Here is a 23,085-nt window from a genome sequence, read left to right as displayed (position 1 = left end):
CTTAATTTATTATATCGAAACATCAAAATGTTTTCAACACTTGATCTTATTGGCGCGGAACCATCTATGTATACTCGAGTTGCCTCACTGAAATTTTGTGTTTGAAGGTGAGAACTTTGTTAGGTCTTGCTTGATTCCATTGAGTTGTTTTGCAATCCTACATCCATACATCAAAACCAACAAAAAGATGCATTGCTAAAAGATAAGAAGAAAAGATTCCATATATATATACAATGAATTAAACATCATAAAAAGCATAAAAAACATTTAGAGAAATGAGTTCGTTAAAAAGCATTCAAAGCTTGAACTGTGATTTTTGTTAAAAAAACACTCCTTCAAGTAATAAAATTATATTATTTTTTAAAATATATATATATTCGGATACTCAAAGTCAGGCATGAAAGATTGGAGATCCAAAGCATTCAATCTCAAGTACTTTCATTGCAATAATGGATGCCAATACTATGAGTGTCTTTCTGCTAAGCGCTTAGATTATTCAAGCCCCATATCCAAATCGTACGATTGTCGCTGGTTGATGCCAACATGTGAGGTTTTTCTGGATTCCAGCTGACACAATTAACACCTCCAGAATGACCTGGTAATGCTTCTATAAGCTCTCTTGTACGCCTATGCCAAACATACACCAAAAGAAAATCAAATTTCCACATGAATCAGGCTACTTTTCCACATGAATCATAGGCTAACTTAATGCTTCAGAATGGCATAGTACACATTTAATGTCCTTACCAGTGAGTCCTCACTATCGCTGGCAATAAAAGCTTCCTCAAGTCCACCAAAACAAGATCGAATGATGAAGCGGGTGCGTTTATGACCTCTATATTTAGAAACAAGCTTCGGATCACTTTCTATGCTCCATAGATGAATTTCTTGGTTCAAAAGATTTACAAGTAAGAATCTATTGACTCTTGATAACGAGAAGGAAGTTATTGTTTGATCCTCCTCAATAAATCTCACAACTTTTGCTTCCCTATCAAGTAATAATATTTCTGTTTCCCTACATATACTTATACTCTGCTTTCCATCACATGTTATTTCCAAATCGGAAATTTTTAGAGTTCATTGCCCTTTCCAGCATTCTAGCTTTTTCCCATCCAATTCCCACATGCTGATTGTAACATCCCGAAATCCGGGTTAGTGACTAAAATGAGAAGTTTTGAAATTTGGTGATAAAAGTAGAATAGTTAAATAGTTCAATGACTTATTGGAAATATAGTTGAAGGTTATTTAGTAATTATTGAATAAATTAAAGGGTAAAATAGTCAATTGACAAGTAAGATTTTTATTTTCCTTTATAAGATAAGGGAACCACGTGGAAAGGGAGAGATTTCTCCAGAGTTCTCTTCTTCTCTTTTCATTTTTTCTTTATTCTTCACGTGGAAGCCAAGAGCAAAGGTGAGTTTATGGTTAATTGATTTCTTGTTGAATTTTAAGTTTGGTTTGATTATCAAGTGACTCTTAAGCTTAAGGGAAGCTTAATTTGTCATAAAACAATAAGAGGAAATGTATAGAAAAGATTAAAGGAATGATGTGAATAAATGAAATCTTGGTAGAAAGACATTTATGGGATTTTCAGACCAAATTTGACTTGTCAAGGGTCTAATTAAGAAGTTAGAAACAATATAATTGAATTTAGAACATGTTGAAAATTTAGTGTAATTCTTAAATTACATATGGAGAATATGATTTTGATGTTAAAGAAGTGATTTATGAGTATAAATGAGTTTAGGTATGTATATGAGAATTAAGAATATGGTAGAAGATGAAATATGAAGTGTTTAAGTAGAATTGGAGAGATTTTCGTGCTAAAATGACATTTCTGGGCTATGTGCATTTATGCACATTCAATGTGTACCGATGCATCAAGGGTATTTCCAGAAATTGTTCAGTGTGTATCGATGCACAGGAAGTGCTTCGATGCACCCATTAAAAATAAAAACATCGAATGCAATTAGTACATCGATGCATAAGGAGTGCATCGATGCACCCCTTTAAAATTAAAACATTGAAGGTGATCTATGTATCTATGCACATGTTAAAGAGTGCATCGATACATTGTAGAATGTATCGACGCACTTCAAGGGGAAAATAGAATTATACATTTCTTTTGGTCTAAGAAATGATTGATTATAATATATCAATTGGATACTGATATGTATCAATGTATGATTATATAGATATCGAGCACGAACAAGTTCCAGAACGATTATCAAGTTAAGATTCGATCGAAAGAAAGGAAATCATAAAAGTGGATTGGAACTTAGTGAGGCCCGTGTGAGTGTATATTAGTTTGTCTATGGTGCTAAATGGAAACAAGACTTGCGACAAGTCTATTTCCTATATTAGAATGCATGAATATATGATTATACGTATATGAATGACATGAATTGTATGTATGCATGATTATATGTGTTAACATGCTTTTGAATGTAATAAAATAAGAAGTATGTGCTATGTGACTGCATGAGAAAGATATGAGCCATATGACATGATATATGTGAACATGAGAAAACAAGGTATAAGATATGAGCTATGTGATCTTGTGAGAATATGAAAAGAAGCTATGAGCTTATATGACATGTAATATGAAAGAATATATGTGAAATGATATAAATGAAAATGCTCATGTTATATGCGAAAATGCTCATGTTATATGCTACTAGAGCTATAGGTATAGTTGGCATGCCATGAGTCGAGGGTCTACGCGGTCCTTCGATACATACAGTGATCCTTCGGGACAAATTTCATAGCCCCTAGTGAGACCTCATACGAGCTGTGGTGACAACATAGTGCAAAACCTCAATAGAATCACATATCTACAGTTCTTACAGATGTACATGGGCTAATAAAGAGATAATAAAAATAAATTTGATATGATTATTATGTAATTGTGTGTTTGAATATGAGAGTAATGGTTGTATGTATTGCATATGTTATTATCCATATTAAAAATTATGCTAGTTTAATATGTTGGAATATATGAGATCATAATGAACTTATATGATATGTTTCAAGTAATTACATGAGAAATGTTATGAATTCCATAAGTATAGGTATATGTAATAAAATGATAGATTATAGGATTATATGAATATAATAGTTATGATTGTATAGTGTGAATACACTTTGTAGATGAACTAGTATAATAGAATTATACTCGGAAATGAGAATTTAGATAAATTAATGGAAATAAATAAATAGTACATCAAATAGGGAATATATATATATATATATAGAAATATGTTGTATAGAAAATTCCATATGTTTCAATGAAATGATTTAAAACTGATTCAATTCTTAAGTGATATAAAACATAGTACAGAGATCTAGGAAATGAAATCATATGAGAACATTATAGAAATTAAAATTATAATAGGTTATGATAATACGTTTATGTGGCAAATTGTGTGAAAAAATGAACTAATATAATATAAAGAATTAGTACACAAAGATATGATATAGAATATGTAGCAAGAGTTTACGATTATATGATAAATAGAAGTAAATGGAAATAAGAAATAAAATAAATGACTATAGTATAAATATTATATGACTAAGAATTATGAAAAAGGGAATGAGTTAAATGATAACAAGTGAATGTGTTATAAGCTGAGTAAGGCAAAATAAATGATTATATGAACATGAAATAGTACACAATACTATATGATACGATGATATAATTGTATGTACATGTTTGTTACATGAATGTGTATATGAGATTTTATGATTTGATAGTATACATTATGCATTAATTGTTAAGAGTTATAGTTACCTTATACGTTTTATATGCATCACTAAGTCATCGACTTAACATGCGACTGTTTCACACGTAGGTTTCTGGAAGCAAATAGAGAAGCGAAGCAGCGATAGTCAAGGCAAGGCAGGTCAGCCTCTCCTTTCCTATGATCAGATCAGAAAAGAGTTTAGAATTATTTGTATTTGGTTATTAGAAATAATTGGCATGTAATTAATGTTTTGAATTATATATGCTCTGATCCGTTTTGAAGATATTTTTATTTTAATGATATGAATTATGAACTTATATTGAATAAAAGTGGGATTTTTTTATATTGGTATACAAATATAAGTTTTAAAAAGTCAATGTGACAGGACTCGAATCCGAGTTAAATACGAGTGTGGGGTGTTACATTTAGTGGTATTAGAGCTAAGGTTTAGCTGATTCTAGACTTGAACCGAAGTCAAATGAGGTTTAAAAATGTGTACATGTCAACTAAAAGTGAAAATTTCTGATATGATAGTGTAAGGAGTATATTGTCTTGTTAATAAAATAAAATTTGTATAATATAGTAGAAATTGATTATAGAAATTGTCAAAGTAAAGTAAATCGATAGCTGATAAATCTGATGGTGATAGCAATTCACCTGCCCTGGCCAGGCAGGATGAAATCAGAAACCTCAGAAAGTGTCTTATAAGATTAAAGGTTGATTTTAGACAGTTGAAATCATATTAGAATAGTGATAGAAAGTTTTCACAGTTTTGAATCGGAATAGTGATGTGAAGTATTCTTATTATTTTATAGATAAGATAGAATATGGTGAACAAGTGTCACCATAAGAAAGTTAAAAGATCTAAAGATGTGGTTAGAATTTGTAGAAGAGTTCAAGAATAAGTACATCAATGACAAAAGTATAAGATATAGAAAGCCAGAGTTTTTGAGTTGAAACAAAGAATAATGTTGTACATAAGCAAAAGTGTGGATATGAAAAGAGATTGCATTTTAGAAGGAAAAAAGTTAGCGTTAGCTAACAATAATATGTGATGGGAATGTACTGGAAGTATAAGATTATAAGATATTGTCAGGATATGATAACCAAATCTGAAATGGATCTGGATACAGTTGTATATTTGGATCATAGTAATGTGGTATAGTAAAGGAAATAAGGATTTGTATACTTGAGTAAAGCTGAGGATTAATAATAAGAGTTTGAGAATGTGTATATCGATGATCAGTTTATAAGACAAAGGAAGTTATAATGTTGAGTTTGAACAACGGAAATTACAGGATATATGAGAATAGAGGTGAAATTGATAAGTTAAGTAAACTAGTTTTGAGATAATTTCGATTGGAAATGATATATATGATTGGTTGACTAGGGCTTGTGCCCTAGATTGAACAGATGTTATTGACTAGCTATCAGAGAAAAAGTGATAGAGTTATGAGATTAGAGGAAAAGATAAAGTTGAGTTAATCAATTATGATGTGAATCTGAAATGCAATGAAGATTGGTACATAGATATGAGTGTAGGTGATAAGACAAGAGTATGTGAACATGAAAGGAAATATATGATTTGTGTATAAGGAATAAATAAATGAATAATGGAATAAAGAAATGAAAGGGATTGAGTTAAAGGATCAGATACGATAAAAGTTATATGGAAGTGTAGATGATAATTTTGATATAGAAGAAAAGTGTGCAAGGTGATGTGAAAAGATTCTTTAAAGTGTATGTTGAATCATTTTTAAAGAAGATTTAAGGTCATGTTCTTGGTTAAATGATGATGAAAAACGAATTTGGTTATTATTATAAGGTAGTTAGAGATGTATTTATAATATTGAGTGATGAAAATGGATGTTACCGTCTATGTAATGAGTGACATTATATGGATTTTAGAAAGGTCAAAGAAAAATGCAGAATAGAAGGAGAGAAAAAACAGAAATGGATTAAAGTTATTGGTTGTTGTTTAATTGATAAGTGATTGTAAATGAATGTATAAAGAAAAAAAAGGTAGATAAAAAAATAAAGGAAGGAAATGTTAAGTAAAGGAGACAACATGAGAACATCATAAGATATGTTCTTATTAATATGTTAGTAAAAATTCGAGGACGAATTTCTTTAAAGGATGGGAGATTTGTAACATCCCAAAATCCAGGTCAGTGACTAAAATGAGAATTTTTGAAATTTGGTGATAAAAGTATAATAGTTAAATAGTTCAATGACTTATTGAAAATATAGTTGAAGGTTATTTAATAATTATTGAATGAATTAAAGGGTAAAATGATCAATTGACAAGTAAGATTTTTATTTTCCTTTATAAGATAAGGGAACCACGTGGAAAGGGAGAGATTTCTCCAGAGTTCTCTTCTTCTTCTCTTTTTATTTTTTCTTTCTTCTTCACGTGGAAGCCAAGAGCAAAGGTGAGTTTCTGGTTAATTGATTTCTTGTTGAATTTTAAGTTTGGTTTTGATTATCAAGTGACTCTTAAGCTTAAGGGAATCTTAATTTGTCATAAAACAATAAGAGGAAAGGTATAGAAAGGATTAAAGGAAGTGAATAAATGAAATCTTGGTAGAAAGACATTTATGGGATTTTCAGACCAAATTTGACTTGACAAGGGTCTAATTAAAAAGTTAGAAACAATATAATTGAATTTGAAACATGTTGAAAATTTAGTGTAATTCTTGAATTACATATAGAGAATAGGATTTTGATGTTAAAGATGTGATTTATGAGTAGAAATGAGTTTAAGTATGTATATGAGAATTAAGAATATGGTAGAAGATGAAATATGAAGTGTTTATTAAGTAGATTTGGAGAGATTTTCGTGTTAAAATGACATTTCCAGGCTATGTGCATCGATGCACATTCAATGTGTACCGATGCATCAAGGGTATTTCTAGAAATTGTTCAGTGTATCAATGCACCCATTAAAAATGGAAACATCGAATGCAATTAGTGCATCGATGCATAAGGAGTGCATCGATGCATAAGGAGTGCATCAATGCACCCCCTTAAAATTAAAACATCGAAGGTGACATGTGTATCGATGCACATGTTAAAGAGTGCATCGATACACTGTAGAATGTATTGATGCACTTCAAGGGGAAAATAGAATTATACCTTTCTTTTGTTCTAAGAAATGATAGATTGGAATATATCAATTGGATACTGATATGTATCAATGTATGATTATATAGATATCGAGCACGAACAAGTTCTGGAACGATTATCAAGTTAAGATTCGATCGAAAGAAAGAAAATCATAAAAGTGGATTGGAACTTAGTGAGGCTCAGGTGAGTGCATATTAGTTGGTCTATGGTGCTAAATGGAAACAAGACTTGCGACAAGTCTATTTCCTATATTAAAATGCATGAATATATGAGTATACATATATGAATGCCATGAATTGTATGTATGCCTGATTATATGTGTTAACATGCTTTTGAATGTAATGATATGAGAAGTATGTGCTATGTGACTGCATGAGAAAGATATGAGCCATATGACATGATATATGTGAACATGAGAAAACAAGGTATAAGATATGATCTATGTGATCCTGTGAGAATATGAAAAGAAACTATGTGACTATATGTATATGTGAAAGAAGCTATGAGCTTATATGACATGTAATATGAAAGCGCATATGTGAAATGATATAAGTGAAAATATCCATGTTATATGCTACGAGAGCTATAGGTATAGTTGGCATGTCAAGAATCGAGGGTCTACGCGGTCCTTCGGGACATACAGTGATCCTTCGGGGACAAATTTCATAACCCCTAGTGGGACCCCATACAAGCTTTGGTGACAGCATAGTGCAGAACCTCAATAGACTCACATATCTACAGTTCTCACAAATGTACATGGGCTAATAAAGAGATAATAGAAATAAATTTGATATGATGGTTATGTAATTGTGTGTTTGAATATCAGTGTAATGGTTATATGTATTGTATATATTATTATCTATGTTAAAAATTATGTTAGTTTAATATGTTGGAATATATAAGATTATAATGAACTTATATGATATGTTTCAAGTAATTACATGAGAAATGTTATGAATTCCATAAATATAAGTATATGTAATAAAATGATCGATTATAGGATTATATGAATAAAATAATTATGATTGTATAGTGGGAATACACTTTGTAGATGAACTAGTATAATAGAATTATACTTAGAAATGAGAATTTAGATAAATTAATGGAGATAAATAAATAGTACATCAAATAGGGAATATATATATATAGAAATATGTTGTATAGAAAATTCCATATGTTTCAATGAAATGATGATTTAAAACTGATTCAATTCTTAAGTGATATAAAACATAATACAGAGATCTAGGAAATGAAATCATATGAGAACATTATAGAAATTAAAATTTTAATAGGTTATGATAATATGTTTATGTGGCAAATTGTGTGAAAAAAATGAACTAATATAATATAAAGAATTAGTACACAAAGATATGATATAGAATATGTAGCAAGAGTCTATGAGTATGTGATAAATAGAATTAAATGGAAATAAGAAATAAGATAGATGACTATAGTATAGATATTATATGACTAAGAATTATGAAAAAGAGAATGAGTTAAATGATAACAAGTGAATGTGTTATAAGCTGAGTAAGGCAAAATAAATGATTATATGAACATGAAACAGTACACAATACTATATGATACGATGATATAATTGTATGTACATATTTGTTACATGAATGTGTATATGAGATTTTATGATTTGATTGTATAAATTATGCATTAATTGTTAAGAGTTATAGTTACCTTTTACGTTTTATATGTCTCACTAAGTCATCGACTTAGTGTGTGAGTGTTTCACACGTAGGTTTCTGGAAGCAAATAGAGAAACGAAGCATCGATAGTCAAGGCAAGACATGTCAACCTCTCATTTCCTATGATCAGATTAGAAAAGAGTTTAGAATTATTTGTATTTGGTTATTGGAAATAGTTGGCATGTAATTAATGTTTTGAATTATATACGCTTTGATCAGTTTTAAATATATTTTTATTTTAATGATATGAATTATGAACTTATATTGAATAAAAGTGGGATTTTTTTTATATTGGTATACAAATATAAGTTTTGAAAAGTCAATGTGACACCTCGGACTCGGATCCGGGTCGGATACGAGTTGGGGGTGTTACACTAATACTCTTATCATTAACACCAGAAAATATCCATTTGCCATTAGGAGACCATCCACATGAAACCATGCCAAGACCAGCTTTTTTGTAAACATGGAGGCACTCACCAGAAGAGACGTCCCACCGCCTTTCAACCTCCTCTACACCACAAGTGAGAAGCTGGTGGTCATTAGGACTCCATGAAACAGAAGAGATAGGCTTCTGGTGACCAGAGAGTTTATGTTTTATACTCCATTAGCATCAACCTAAAATAAGTAAAAATATTAGAATGCGAAAATCGACTGTTTGCTGGGCTTCTGAGTGAAACATAGTTGATTCACAGTGGTCTAAGAATGCTCACTCTTTAGTACAATCCATACATGCTTAAAAATTTAGATTCCAGGTCATTTGATTTTCTAAATTTCACCAGCACCCTAGGGTACTGTTTGCTAAGGTTCGATATAATAGCTGATTTTGTTATTTGTTATTCATTTCACCTTCATAAACTTTATAACAAGACAAACAATAATGAAGAAAATGCAAAATCACATTTGACTAAAATGAACAAATGGCTAAAATAATCCACACAGTCGGACATAATTTGTCCATAAAAATGATGCAGTTTGTAGTGAACTGTTAACATTTTTAATATTTCAAAAACACTAATCTACTTCCATTTTCTTTTCTTAGGAAACAAAACTCAAGTAACAGAAATAACAAGCAAGAATAATCTATGTTTAATCAACACCCACCACTTCTCTTTTTATCATTTCTTTCCTATTTTATTATGTTGGAAGCTAAGGTAGACTATGAAATACAAGTGAATCAGAAGGTATCAAAGGAAGATGCTAAAGATTAAGCATTGGCTATAAGTATCTAAAAATATATCATACATTGCTAGATTTTATGAAAGTACATAATAAAATACCGACCTCATGTCCATAAGAAGGAATTTGAAAAATAAAAATTGCAAGGCAAAAGCTATAGGATAAGTTTATCATTCTAAGCAAAACCAGGCATTATATGTTATATACATGTTCTGAGTGAATAGCAATACCTCCCAAATGATTGTTGAGCAATCATTTGATGATGAAGCCAAGTACTTCCCATTATGTGAAAATTGCAAGGACCATATTTCATCAGTGTGAGCCTGTAGTATCTGTTGCATGAAAAATGTAAAGAACTTAAAAAAAAACAATTTGCAAAAATAATTTAAGGAAAGAAAAATGGTAGTCATAAGTTCATAAATGTCAGAGGAGGAATAGGAAAATAGAATATAAATCAAGAATCAGAAAGTATTCCAGCCAGAAGACATTAAAACAAATCACATGGAAGCATATGTAAACAAATTATCCAATATTTTTCATAGAGAAGGCAAGTACACTAAAAGGCATAAACACGATATGTCGGTAAACGAATTTGGGTTTTGTATAATAGGCTTAGTGCTATAATCATGTCAATCTGTTTATGCCAGGAAAATATTTGTATTGTGCAACCCGATCCACCTGACCTGTATATGACCGGTTTATTAACTGTATTAGTAGTATTCCTAGTTACTCAAATACCTAAAATGTTTAATTCCTTTATTGACTTATTAATATTTAAAATTCATAACTAAAATTATTATTCATGTTCAAATATGCTAATCATGTCTAAACAAATTGATCATATTTAAATGTAATACAAGAGTCAAATTACATAACCAATGTAATGAACATATCGTATTCATGTCAAAAGCCTTAATGTGATTAATTGATCTTGCAATGTCAACATCAGCTAATTTACTTGTTATACAAATCTTGGCACTTTGATTACAACAAGTTAAATACAAATTGCCAGTGCCAATTTGCCCAGAGAACTATGAACCTAAGAAGCAAAAAATAATTTGACAAAATTCCTTATCAAAATAATAATAATAATAATAATTTGCCAATCATACTTCTAAAGTTATCAGGAAAATCCAACAACTTTGGCATTAACTTGCATTTTAGTTCCATTTGACATGTTCAACACCAATTTGTGTCAAAAACTCAAAAACCCAACCTAGGTAGTAGACTATTGTTAAATAACTTCTCCATGCAGACACATATGCGCTAATTATAGTTAGAAAGTTGCACATTGCTGGTCCCTTATACTTGAAGTCTAACCACTAAAAGGTATTCAACAAGAAAATAAGAAGTGAAGAACTAAAAAGACGAGCCTAAAATACTGAAGCTTTGATTCATTTATAATTTGGGAAGACACTGCAGAAACAAAAGATAAGAACTAACCTATCAGTGTAAACCTAAACCCAACATACCTTATCTTCTAGCTGCTTAAGCAATGGGAAAGTAAAGATAGATGTATTATCTTCTAGCTTTTCCAAACAATTCTCAAGCACCATGATTATGAACCTTCCACACAAGATTCTTCCACAAATGAATGAGATATCAAAGAGCTCACTATCTAGTCAATTACTGACTTCATATCTTTTCTTATAGTCCACAAACTCAACTATTTCATCTATGTTAGATAATTCCTAGCACGCCATATGTATTAAAGGTGAAAGATCATAAAACACATAAACCGTCATCTTCAATGACTCAAAATTGATCTTTCCATTATGATTTTCAGATCTTAAAAACCCTGCAGCAGATTATTTAGTACAAGGTAATAAGTATATGGTTAATGAAAGCCTCAAGGATTGCACCTAATAAAGAAATTGTCTATCTAATAAGAAGTATTCAAACATTAATGCTAGTGAGAGTACAAGCACTAGAACTTAAAACCTACTTTATAACCAAATACCTAATATCAATTCTATCAATAGCACGTGAATCAAATTTCCAGCTTATATATTGTAACAGTGTCCTTGAATTACATTTAATAAAATAAAAAGTGAAAAGAGAACACTTGGCAGTGTATTAACCCCGCTTGAGGAGTTAAAAATTTACACTGCCATACCAAATATTAATCCATTGTAAAAAATATCCTTTTGAGCCAACAACTTCTTCACCCCCTTCATAGGCTCTTTAAGAGTTGAACCGTTTGAAAGATGTCTCAATTCTTCAGAGGATAGTTTCATGCGTTTTGAGGCTGGTTCATTTTCCCCTACACCTCCCATGAAATGTGCATCTCAGCCCATATATGATTGAAGCGGAAAGAGAATAACAACGGGTATAAAAAGGAAGGTCTCTGATGAATCACCACAAATAAACCCCTGCATGAAATTGTCAAAAAGAAGTTGTAGGTTTCTAAATTTTAGCATAACAGAGAGATAAACTCACAGAGAAAACTCTCAACATTATCTCTGTCGAAAAAATAACATGATTAAGTCATAAAGAAGACATGCAATTATAAGAAGGGTACATGTTATTTCCTAAAAGTAATCAGTTCAATTATCCTTCAAAAATATGAAAATGCAAACCTTTTTATACTTGTCCTTCATAAAAGCGCATAGGAAGTAATGAGAGCAACATGTCATGTAAGACAAGGGTTAGATTAAAAAACTCCTTATTAAACCTATTTTTAAAAGAACTTCATATACTAATAAATAGAAGACATATGTTGTCTGTCCAAAAGAATAAACAGAAAACTATTTTTAAGAATCAAATTCAGGGAACTTCAACCTGTAAAGATAAAGTATATATCTGACTGAACCATTAAGGATAAAAATAAATTTTTAGCTTGATAGGACAGAAGACCCTATAAATAAGACAGAAAACTAGTACATCGCTCTTGCCTGGAATAAGAATTCAACCTCATGGACTTTGTTCCCAATACAGAAAACAAAGTGAACATTTGGTTAATTTGATACAAACTACAGAGACAATAAATAAAAGTAAAGTGGATATGGGATTTTAACCTAAGTTGGTTTTACATCACAAAGTGAAACACAAGGGGCATACAGTTTCAATGTCATTATTCTTGACATACTATTCTTCTTCAGAAGGCTTTCAGAAGGACAATTCTTCTGAATCATTATATTATTGAGCAATGACATTATATGCTATTAGACATTATCCGATTTTAAAATCAGTGGTATTTAACATTTTCTTAGAATCTTCATGATCAAATGTTTTTAATATTTAAGATACTAGACTATAATATATAGAATAGCATTTTAAGCGCAACCTTAGCTATTTTAGTCCACGAAGGCGTTGAATTGCATGTCTGCAAATTGTATGGAAGTCGAACTTGGGAAAATCAATCATTACACGGACAATCAAAGGAAAGGAATTATCATTGCATTAAAAGTGCGATGACCATTTCAAAAAAGATAATACGGACAGACATTTATCAACATTAATATGTAGAAATGAAGAAAGAAAAAGAGTTCAGTTCCAAAATAGAATACATGAAAAGGATTTCAAGCAAGAATGAAGGAAAACCCACATCTGAAATGAATTCAAAAATGTAGAGTCTCTGCAATACCGAGAAGCTAAAACTAGTACCTCCGGATACAGTAAAGAAAAAGACAAAGCCACTAGCAAATAAGCTCTAAGGCAGAACTTACCCAAAACCAGTTGCAGATCAAATTGCAAGTAAAATCAGGGTAAACCGGCAGTAAAAAGGAAAAGTAAGGAATACCCAGAAAAAGATTATGAACCAAGCAGCCGATTCAGAGCAAGAAAAATCAGACGATAATCCAATAATTAAAAAAATAATTGAATTAAGGTGAAGAATGCATAAGACCAAGATTTAAAAAAAAAAGATTACCCTTTCCTCTGATATTATCGGCAGAAACTTGATAGTAACAGATGAAATGAAGAGGCAAGGAAAAAGGGTATAAGGATTAACAAAAATCAAATGTGAAAGTGAATCAAAAAGGAAAGAAAAGGAAAGGGTCCTGATAAGTTTGCAAATGGAGTATTTTAATAGGAAAAACTAATTCATTTGCGTAGAGGAAACCAACTCAAAAGAGGATTGATTATAATTCCCTTGGCTTGTGAATTGAGGGATTAATTAATGATGAATTTGGATGGAGAACATTGGTTTCGGTGTGGTTGAAAAATATGAGGATTAGTGGCAAACACAAAAATATATTATTATTTTTTTGATAAATCAAAATTTTATTATCCAAGAAAGCTAAGTAGCTACAAAAAATCATCGATCACAGAAAACAAAAAGAAAATACATACCAAATAAAAATCTATCGTTTTAGTCAATACCTCAAGCAATACAAAGATTTGAGTTTACATCATCAAACCTATTAATATTTTTACCCCTTTGTTTTATACCTACAAAGTCTTTGATTGTGCGGAGTAATTCTTCAATGCTTCGAGAACATCCTTTGAAGATTCTTCGGTTGTGTTCCTCCCACAAAACATAGATTGTGGCGTTCCACGCTAATTTGAGGATAGTGATTAACAAGGATTTACCTTTCCAATATTTACTTGCCCATGTAATCAAGTCCTCCCAAGATAATACTGTCTTGTAAATTCCATGAGGTGAAAGATCTGGTCTTGTAATTGAGAAGCAGTCTGGCATTCGAAGAACATATGATTTCTGTTTTCCAATGACTCGTTGCATAAAACACAGCTTTCATTAGAAACAATACCTATGCGGTGAAGTCGATCTCGAGTAGGCAGTCTATCGATCATTGCCATCCAGGTAATGAGGCTGTGTTTAGGAATGTTCTGTGGGAACCAAATAATAGATTGCCAAGGAACTTTATCCCCCTTCGTTCTAATCTCTTGCCAGATTTGTCTTATCGATAGAGCTTCATTTGGAAGGATTACTTGAGCGTCGGCTCAAAGTTTAAGTAATTTATTGAAACTCCAGCTTAATGTTGAACCTGTTTCCATTTGCCAAAAGTCTTTGCCCTTTAGGACATAAGCATTTATCCAGGCCACCCATAAGGACCCCTCGTTAGCAAGTACATTCTTAATGAGTTTTATCATACATGCTCGGTTCCATTCTTTTAAAATTTTCAGACCAAGGCCACCCTCAGACTTTAGCTGGCATATACTACTCCATTTTACTCTCGCTTCACTAGCATTTTTATCAGAACCTTTCCAAAAGAAACGACAACACAACTGTTCAATCTTGCTGATTACAGAATGCGGGAGCAGGAGTTTCCTGCACCAATAATTAGCAATGCTGAACAGCACTGCTCTGATCAGCTCCAATCTTTCTGCATAGCTGAGCTGTTTACTGGACCAGAGAGAAAGCTTCACTTTGATGCTATTAATAAGGGGTTCACAGTCCTTTACCAAGAGTTTTCTTGAAGTTAATGGGACTCCAAGATATCGAGCAGGCAAGGAACCAGGATGGAATCCAGTAGCATGTTTGATAAGCTCAATGTTACTGGGGGAAATACCAGCACTATAGAAAACACACTTAGATGCATTGATGTTTAATCCAGACATTTCATGAAACTGTTCAAGAACAGAGGTTACACGTACGACCAAATCCACATTTTCTTTACAGAAAATCAACAAATCATCAGCGAAAGATAAATGTGTGAGGCCAATTCTTTTGCATTTAGGATGGAAGTTAATCAGATTTTTTGCAGCAGCTAAATTCAATAATCTAAAGAGGACATTCATTGAAATTACAAAGAGAAGAGGGGAGAGTGAATCACCTTGCCTTATCCCTCTAGCTCCCTTGAAATACCCTATCAAATTTTCATTGAATGCAATAGAGAATCTGGCATCAGTGAAGCAGGATTCGATCCAAGTAATAAATTGAGGAGGGAGATTTAAAGCTCTTAGAACAGTTGAAATGAAGTCCCAGTGCAGAGTATCGAAAGCTTTTTGAAGATCAATCTTCAAGGAACATCTTGGAGAGATGTTCTTCCTTCCATACCCTTTGAGCAATTCTTGAGCAAGGATGGTGTTTTCAACAATGCTTCTTCCTTTAATAAAGGCTGTTTGATTAAGAGAGACAATATCAGGAAGAAGACCATTTAATCTCTTGACTAAAATCTTTGTGACAGTCTTGTAAATGATAGAGCAACATGAAATTTGCCTGAAATCTTTGACTTTGCTAGGATTGGGAATTTTGGGGATCAGGACAATAGTTGTTGCATTGAAGGCAGGGAGCATAAAGGAATGCTGGAAAAAATGTTTAACTGCTGCCACAACATCTTCACCAATAATAGACCAAGAATATTTAAAGAAATAAGGAGAGTAACCATCAGGTCCAGGGGCTTTATCATTGCCTTACTCAAAAATGGCTTCTTTAATCTCTTCTATGGTTATATCTTTGAACAGGGCAGATGCATATTCAGTGGAAATGGAATAGTTGAGAAGATCTTTCAAAAATTGCAAGTTACCTCCTTTGACATGGGGATCAACTTTCCCAATCAGGTTATGAAAAAAGTCAATTACTTCAGAGGCCATAGCATCAAAAGAATCCAATTTAGTTCTCTGATCATCAATGAGCATCCAAATTGTATCCTTCTTATTTTTTACAGCAACAGCTGAATGGAAGAACTTAGAGCATTTATCTCCCTCCTTAATCCATTGAATCTTTGCCTTCTGCTTCAAAAACATTAATTTAGCTTCCTCAAGAATGTGCAGTTCTTGTTCGATCTGGATTTCCTTCTCAACAGAGTCTTGACCTTTCAGAGTGAGAATTTGTTGCTTGTCAAGATCCATTTTTTTGCATTTAACCCTTGCAGAAATGTCATTGTAACAGGAACGGTTTAAATTCTTGAGGCTGGATTTTAGGTGCTTTAGCTTTAAGAACAGTCTTTTCATAGGATTGCCTTGGAAAGAATTCTGCCAGGACTGATTAACAACATTCAAAAAATTGGGATGCAAGGTCTAAAAGTTAAAGAATTTAAACGGTTTTGGCCTGTCTGTTGGAGTGTCTTTAGAAAGCCAAAGTAAAGCCATGCAGTGGTCAGAAACTCCTGGGGGGAGGAATTCAACAAAAGAGCTTGGAAATGAGTTGACCCAAGTATGGTTGATAAGAATTATGTCAAGCTTTCTAGCGAGGAAAGAATCAGTTTGCTTGTTGCTCCAAGTAAATAGAGGGCCAAAAAATGGATGATCATGGAGGTCAAGGTCCAGAGTAATAGTTTGGAATTCCTTCATATCAAGTGAAGAGTAAGGGCAGAGTAGTTCATGATCAGAGCTTTCATTAGGAAACAAAGTAATGTTGAAATCTCCTCCCAGTATCCAAGGGAGGTGACCAATTGATCTCTCCAGTTCATGCAGATGATTCCAAAGATATCTTCTGTTGATATAGTTATTACTTCCATAGATTGTTGATAAGACAAATGAGAGGCCATTGTGATTTACTTTGGCAGAAATAATTTGATCAAAAGCTTGGAGTAAAGAAAACTCAATGTTTTTCTTCCAGATGATCCAAATTCTGCCATTAATTGCAAAATCATAATTGGAACTGACATTCCAGTTTTCCAGTTTAGAATCAAAGATGGTCTTAGCTTTTTCAGACTTCATTCTAGTTTCAAGCAAGCATAAAATATCTACTTTATTTAGGGCTGCCCTTTGAAGCACCCTGTGTTGTTTAAGATGATTATTAAATCCTCTTATGTTCTAAAAACACACTATCATTGAGGGTTGAGTTCCAAGGTGGTTCCTTCACCCCCAACTTTTATACTTTTGACCTTATCTAGTTTGTCTCTCTTTTTCTGTTTGAGGTCTTTTACCAATTCAGCAACTCCCATAGAAGCAATTCTGTTTTTCCTTTGTGGGACTTCTTGAATAGGAGAGGCTTCATCAATCGTATTTAGGAGATCAAATCTGTTCCTAGATCCAGTAAAACCATTTTTTTCTTTGTGTGGCCTACCTCTTCCACGTTTAGGTACAGAGGATCCATCATCTTTTGATAAATGAGGATCATTAGAAAAGGACTGATTTGCATCATATGTGTTAACTGGAAGATCAGTAAGAATAACGCTGCTATGTCCAACATCAATTGAATTACTCTTATCAGAAGTAACAGAGCTAGGTAGGTTGTTATCAAGAGGCAAGACATATATTTCAGAACATTGAGGATCAGTAAGGTGATTAGAAGCTTGGGGAGTTTCCTTAGATTGAGCATTAAGGTTGTCATGAGCTTGTACATTCTCCATTTCTATCTGGGTGGAAGTAGAACATGAAATTTCCTTCTTTTTTCCAAACTTGGTTAGGGGCTGGAGCAGGAGAAGTTTGGCCAAGCAATTTTTGTCATTATGACCAAAAATTAAACATTTCTTACATCGAGGGGGAAGCCAGGGAATTTCAACAAAAACAGAAGACGTTTGACCATCCTGAAGCATAACATCAATAGATTTTGGAATTTCATCATTTACACCGATCTCAACACAAACCTTTGCGAATTCAAGCATGGTTTTAGAGGTTGTAACCGAATCCATGGAAATGGGTATCCCTACTCCACTAGCTAAGTAACTTAGTCCAGCTTGTGAGAAAAGTTCCAGAGGGACGTTGTAAAGGTGTACCCAAATTGGGATTTTTGAGAGGTCGAAGTTTAAACGCTTTAAGCTAGGTTCCCATTTTCTTAAAATCAGAGGTTTGTTTATAATATGCCATGGTCCGTTTTCAAGGACCCAATCTCTAGCAGATTCAGTAGCAAAAGAGAAAATGTAAAGGTTTGAGCTTGCTAGACTGACCTGAATTCGAGAGCTATGCGAAGCCTTTGCCCACAAATTGTCAACAATCCTCTGCATCGTCGCGAAGTTGGGTGCTGGACCGAGGAATTGTCCAACAAGGGATAACTTCCATTCAGCAATTCCCACTTCCATTATCTCTGGAGGAGGATTAATCAAAGGGATACCATCTTTAATACTCGGTGGACATTGTCCACTGCACAATCACAATTCTTCTAGCCATTATGAACAATGTGCAAGGATTTTTCTTTTAAATATATTATACATAGATAACAGTGAATAGAAATAACAAACTATTTATGACTTTATTTAGATTATTCAATTTAAATGAATTAATTTTTAGTTTTAATATTTATTTATAAAATTAATTATTTGATTTCAAAAAAAATAAAATCAATTTTTTTATTTTAATCTACAAATAATAATAGAAATATAGTTAGGGGTGTTCATTCGGTTAAAACGGTGGCCGACCGAACCGAATTACCATTAACCGAATTAATCAAAAAAAAATTTTTAAAAACAATTTACAATTAATTTAAATAATATATTTAAAATAAAAAATTTATATGGATTTTTTAATTAATTAATATTGATTTATGTTTAAAAGTTATTGGATCCTAAATTATTAATTGAGTTTTAAATAGTTTGGGATGAGCTCATATGTTATATATAATATATTTAAAATTTAAAATTTAATTTCATTTAATTTTATTAATTAACCGATTTTGAACCGAATTAACCGTTAACCGAATTCTAAAAAAATTATTAAACGTTCCCCGACCGAACTAATTCGGTGGCCGACCAAATTAACTGAACTAATTCGGTTCGGTCAGTTAATTAGGTTAAAACCGAAAAAAGAACACCCCTAAATATAGGGAAAACCAATTTGGATTTATGCCAGGCAGGTCTACCACGGAGGCGATTCATCTACTTCGACGACTTATGGAGAAATTTAGGGAAAAGTCTAGAGATCTTCACATGGCGTTCATTGACCTTGAGAAGGCTTATGATAGCGTTCCCCGAGATATGATTTGGAAGACTTTGGAAATGAGACGAACCCCAACTGCTTATATCCGGGCGATTCGTGATATGTATTGTAGATCTACTACACACGTCAGGACTACAGTTGGCGACACCGAGGCATTCCCGATGGAAATTGGACTCCACCAGGGGTCGACTCTTAGTCTTTACATCTTCGCCTTGATTATGGACGACATCTATTGAGGAACACCAGACGGTGTACCATGGTGTATGCTTTTCGCTGACGACATTGTCCTAGTTGCTGAAACAAAATCTGAGTTGAATAATAGACTGACTACCTGGAAGACTGCTTTGAAAGAAAAAGGTCTAAGGATCAATATTGAAAAGACAGAGTATTTATATTCAAACTTCAGCGGGGACCAAAACGATGAAGATGTAGAAGTATGCATAGAAGGACACGTTCTCCCCTCAAAGGATTGTTTCAAGTACCTAGGGTCTATGATACATAAAGATGGGGGTGTAGATGATGATGTAACACACTGTATAAAGGCGGGATGGCTAAAGTGGAGGGCTGCTACTGGAGTTTTGTGTGACAAGAAGGTGCCTTTAAAACTTAAGGGAAAATTTTATAGATTGGCAATAAGACCAGCGTTGTTGTATGGATCAGAATGTTGGTCAACCAAGAAGGATCATGTAAGGAGGATAGAGGCTGCAGAAATGAGAATGCTTCGATGGACATGCGGTAGGACTCTGTGGGATATGACAACAAACTCTACTATTAGGATGTCCTTGGGGGTGGCCTGTTTCTGAAAAATTGAGGGAGGGAAGACTACGGTGGTTTGGGCGTGTCCTTAGGCGACTACCGTCGGATGCGGTCAGGAGGGTAGAGTCGATTACAGTCGACGGTGCCAGAAGGAGAAGATGACCAAGGCAGAAGTGAGAAGACTGCTTGAGATCTGATTTGATGGATTTAGCCCTTACCGAGGACATGACCTCTGATAGGAAAGTATGGAGACTAAAGACTAGGGTAATCGAGTAGTGTGGGTCACATCTCTAGGGTGTATCATCTCTGTCTTCTTTTAATGCCTTTGTAGTAATTCCCATGAATTCTACTTTTTATACGTTTCTGTTATTGGTATTTATGAAGGCTTAGAACTGGGCTTGCTATCGTGGACTTCTGTGTAATATTCTCTTCACTTTTAAATTTAGTCGGGTCTTACGTTTCTGTCTATATGCAGAGATTTTTTCGTAGGGATTTATTTGCAGGGATTACTTCCCATTTCAAACGCGCATATAATTAATGATATTTATGACTGCATATGAATACTGTTCAACTATGTATTTATGTATTTATTTATACATGCTTTGCATTTTATCTATTTTTTTTAATTTTCTGACTGCCGGAGGTCTTCCACGAAAGCTACTCTCAACCTGGCTTTGGGGGCAGTCTACTACCCTACCTCCCCCTTACCCCATTGCATATGGGAATTGAGTTTTGTTGTTGTTGTTGTTGTTGTTGAAGTGTATGTGTCGGGTTTCGGCCAACCTAACTCGACCTGAAAATTTTACATCCTTCACTCGACCCGAAAAATATATATACCCTCCACCCAACTCGAACCTGACCAATTTTTTGAGATAAAATCCGAACCCGACCGGACCTGAAATAATAATAAAATATTATTTTTATTTAATAAAAACAGTGATTTAATTGAAAAAAATATAGAAGAGTATTATTGTAATTATTTTTAAATATATAAGGTAAAATTATATTTTTTTCGAATCATATTGGAATTCGTTGGGTTCAAGTCCCATGCCGATCTCTATCTGTATCCGATAGGGATCGATATTTGATGTGGATTTGTGGTGGGCTACAACTGTGGGCCTTCGATCCTTCACTTTTGTAGATCTTTAATTTGACATATTTATTTTATTTCTCCATTGTATCACAAATTTTATGAGTCAGATTAAAAGAAATTCAGGTTGCAAACGTCTAAGGTCTGAACCTTTAAAATTAATGAGAGAAAATATATTGAGGAGATTATTATCTTTTATAATATTTATAATTATCGAGGTATATGTTACCAATATAAGATGTTGTGTAACAACTCGAGTTTCAGGCTAGCATCCGACTATTAACCACAAAATTTGATAATTCGATTTGAGGGATTGTTAAGGCTTCTTGTTGGTCTTGGCTCAAAAGATGAGGGTGTGGTTTCTTTTTAGAATCCATGATTTTTCTTTTTTTGAAAATATATAGAATCTCATTAAATATTTCTCTCATATTCGAACTCGAATGCATCAAGACACAATCTCTAGTGGTGAAAAGGGAAAAAGAGTGTCTAAGAATTTTATAGAGATAAACCAAATACATAGGAAACCTCCCCAATAACATCCAGATTCATCCGCTCACTATCAATCTAAACAAGGGGCCATGAACCACCACATACAAACAGTAGAGGGCAGCATCACATCTAACTTCAACATTCCTATGCAATGCTTTAAAACAACAAAGAACCAGAATTACTTGTGAATGCGAACGAAATCCTTAGTCCTTCCAATAGCCAAGGAGTCGGCCTTGATGTTCTACACTCGATAGATATGTCGAATAACCCAACGTTTTTTTGGAAATTATTCATACAACCTATTTAATTACTAAAGAGGAATACAACATAATTGTCTTAAAAGGGTCCTTAAGTCAGTCCACAGTCACGGCTCTCGATAATAAGCCGATATTTGAGATACCATGCTACGAAGTAAACAACAGAAGATTGTATTGCCAAAAGTTCAGCCAGCAAAGACGTCCCTGAACCAGCTGAGTTTGAAAATTCCATCAACATTCCTAAGCAGACCTCCTATGCCAAACATTCCATTGCATCCATCACCAAAGTTTTTTAGGGATTATTCATAATTTACAAGTTATTGACGCAAAACTAGACAATCCAACAAAACCTAACAAAAGGTTTTATGATAGAAGAGTTTGAATTGTATTGAGATGTAAGGAAAAACCCGTAAAAAAAAAAAAGACCATGATTATATGATGGTAGATTTATTTATGTCAGGTTTAAAACATTTATTTTTTCATCAAGATGGTATGGAGATCACAGTGACACCATGTAAAGAGGAGAAGAAACCTCATGTTGTTATTATTATTATTATTAGAGGTGCAACAAATATATCGACATGTTCTAATATGAAACAAGTTTGTTTCATAAAACAAAAACAAAAATACTCGAATGTAGAAACAAAAAAGTGATGGATCAATTGGGAAATGTGGTGGAGATGGTTAAGTCCAAATTAATGTAATTGTTGGAAAAGTTTGAAGTCCTTAAGAAAGTAGGGCGCCTAAGAAAGTAGCCTTTCCCATCATCTCCCCAGGTGCCTAGAGATAGCTCACAAACTTCCCCATCCCCTTCGTCTTCTAATTTTTTACCAACCAAGCATGCATATGCATCCCGTACCAAAAACAAGTTCATATAAAGATTGTATCCTCATTATACACCTAATCTCTTTTGTCAAGATTGGAAAACCCTAATGTGCAGATAAGCAAGAACAACATGTTTCGATGGCAACATTACTATATACGAATACATAGTAGCTGCTTCTTTCATTCGTGAATGGCTATGA

The 23,085-nt window shown here is 33.0% G+C and overlaps 1 protein-coding gene, 1 long non-coding RNA gene and 1 pseudogene across 3 annotated transcripts; all 3 read right to left on the bottom strand.

The window, feature by feature from the left end:
* Window positions 1-397: 397 nt before the first annotated feature.
* LOC120130970 lies at window positions 398-11,301 on the bottom strand (annotated as a pseudogene).
* A 431-nt stretch (window positions 11,302-11,732) lies between these two features.
* On the bottom strand, window positions 11,733-13,722 carry LOC120130757. 2 transcript variants are annotated; one of them, XR_005516859.1, is made up of 2 exons: window positions 13,617-13,722; window positions 11,733-12,300 (listed from the first exon to the last, which is right to left on the bottom strand). It is a non-coding gene; the product is annotated as an uncharacterized LOC120130757 (long non-coding RNA). The 2 variants fall into 2 exon arrangements; XR_005516858.1 differs by lacking the exon at window positions 13,617-13,722 and adding an exon at window positions 13,488-13,567.
* Window positions 13,723-17,421: 3,699 nt separating this feature from the next.
* LOC120130969 lies at window positions 17,422-18,615 on the bottom strand. The gene has a single exon (XM_039148107.1). It carries the CDS (start codon window positions 18,613-18,615, stop codon window positions 17,422-17,424), a length of 1,194 nt encoding a protein of 397 aa, XP_039004038.1.
* Between the last annotated feature and the right edge of the window lie 4,470 nt (window positions 18,616-23,085).

The sequence above is a fragment of the Hibiscus syriacus genome, unplaced genomic scaffold, assembly GCF_006381635.1.
Source record: "Hibiscus syriacus cultivar Baekdansim isolate YM2019G1 unplaced genomic scaffold, ASM638163v2 tig00110548_pilon, whole genome shotgun sequence".
Lineage (NCBI taxonomy): Eukaryota > Viridiplantae > Streptophyta > Magnoliopsida > Malvales > Malvaceae > Hibiscus > Hibiscus syriacus.
Note: the sequence above shows the minus strand (reverse complement) of the source record. Positions and strands in the feature narration are given on the sequence as shown.

Bases quoted from the DNA above. Each gene is read 5' to 3' on its own strand.
- LOC120130969 (XM_039148107.1), bottom strand. From the start codon at position 18,615: ATGGAAGTGGGAATTGCTGAATGGAAGTTATCCCTTGTTGGACAATTC.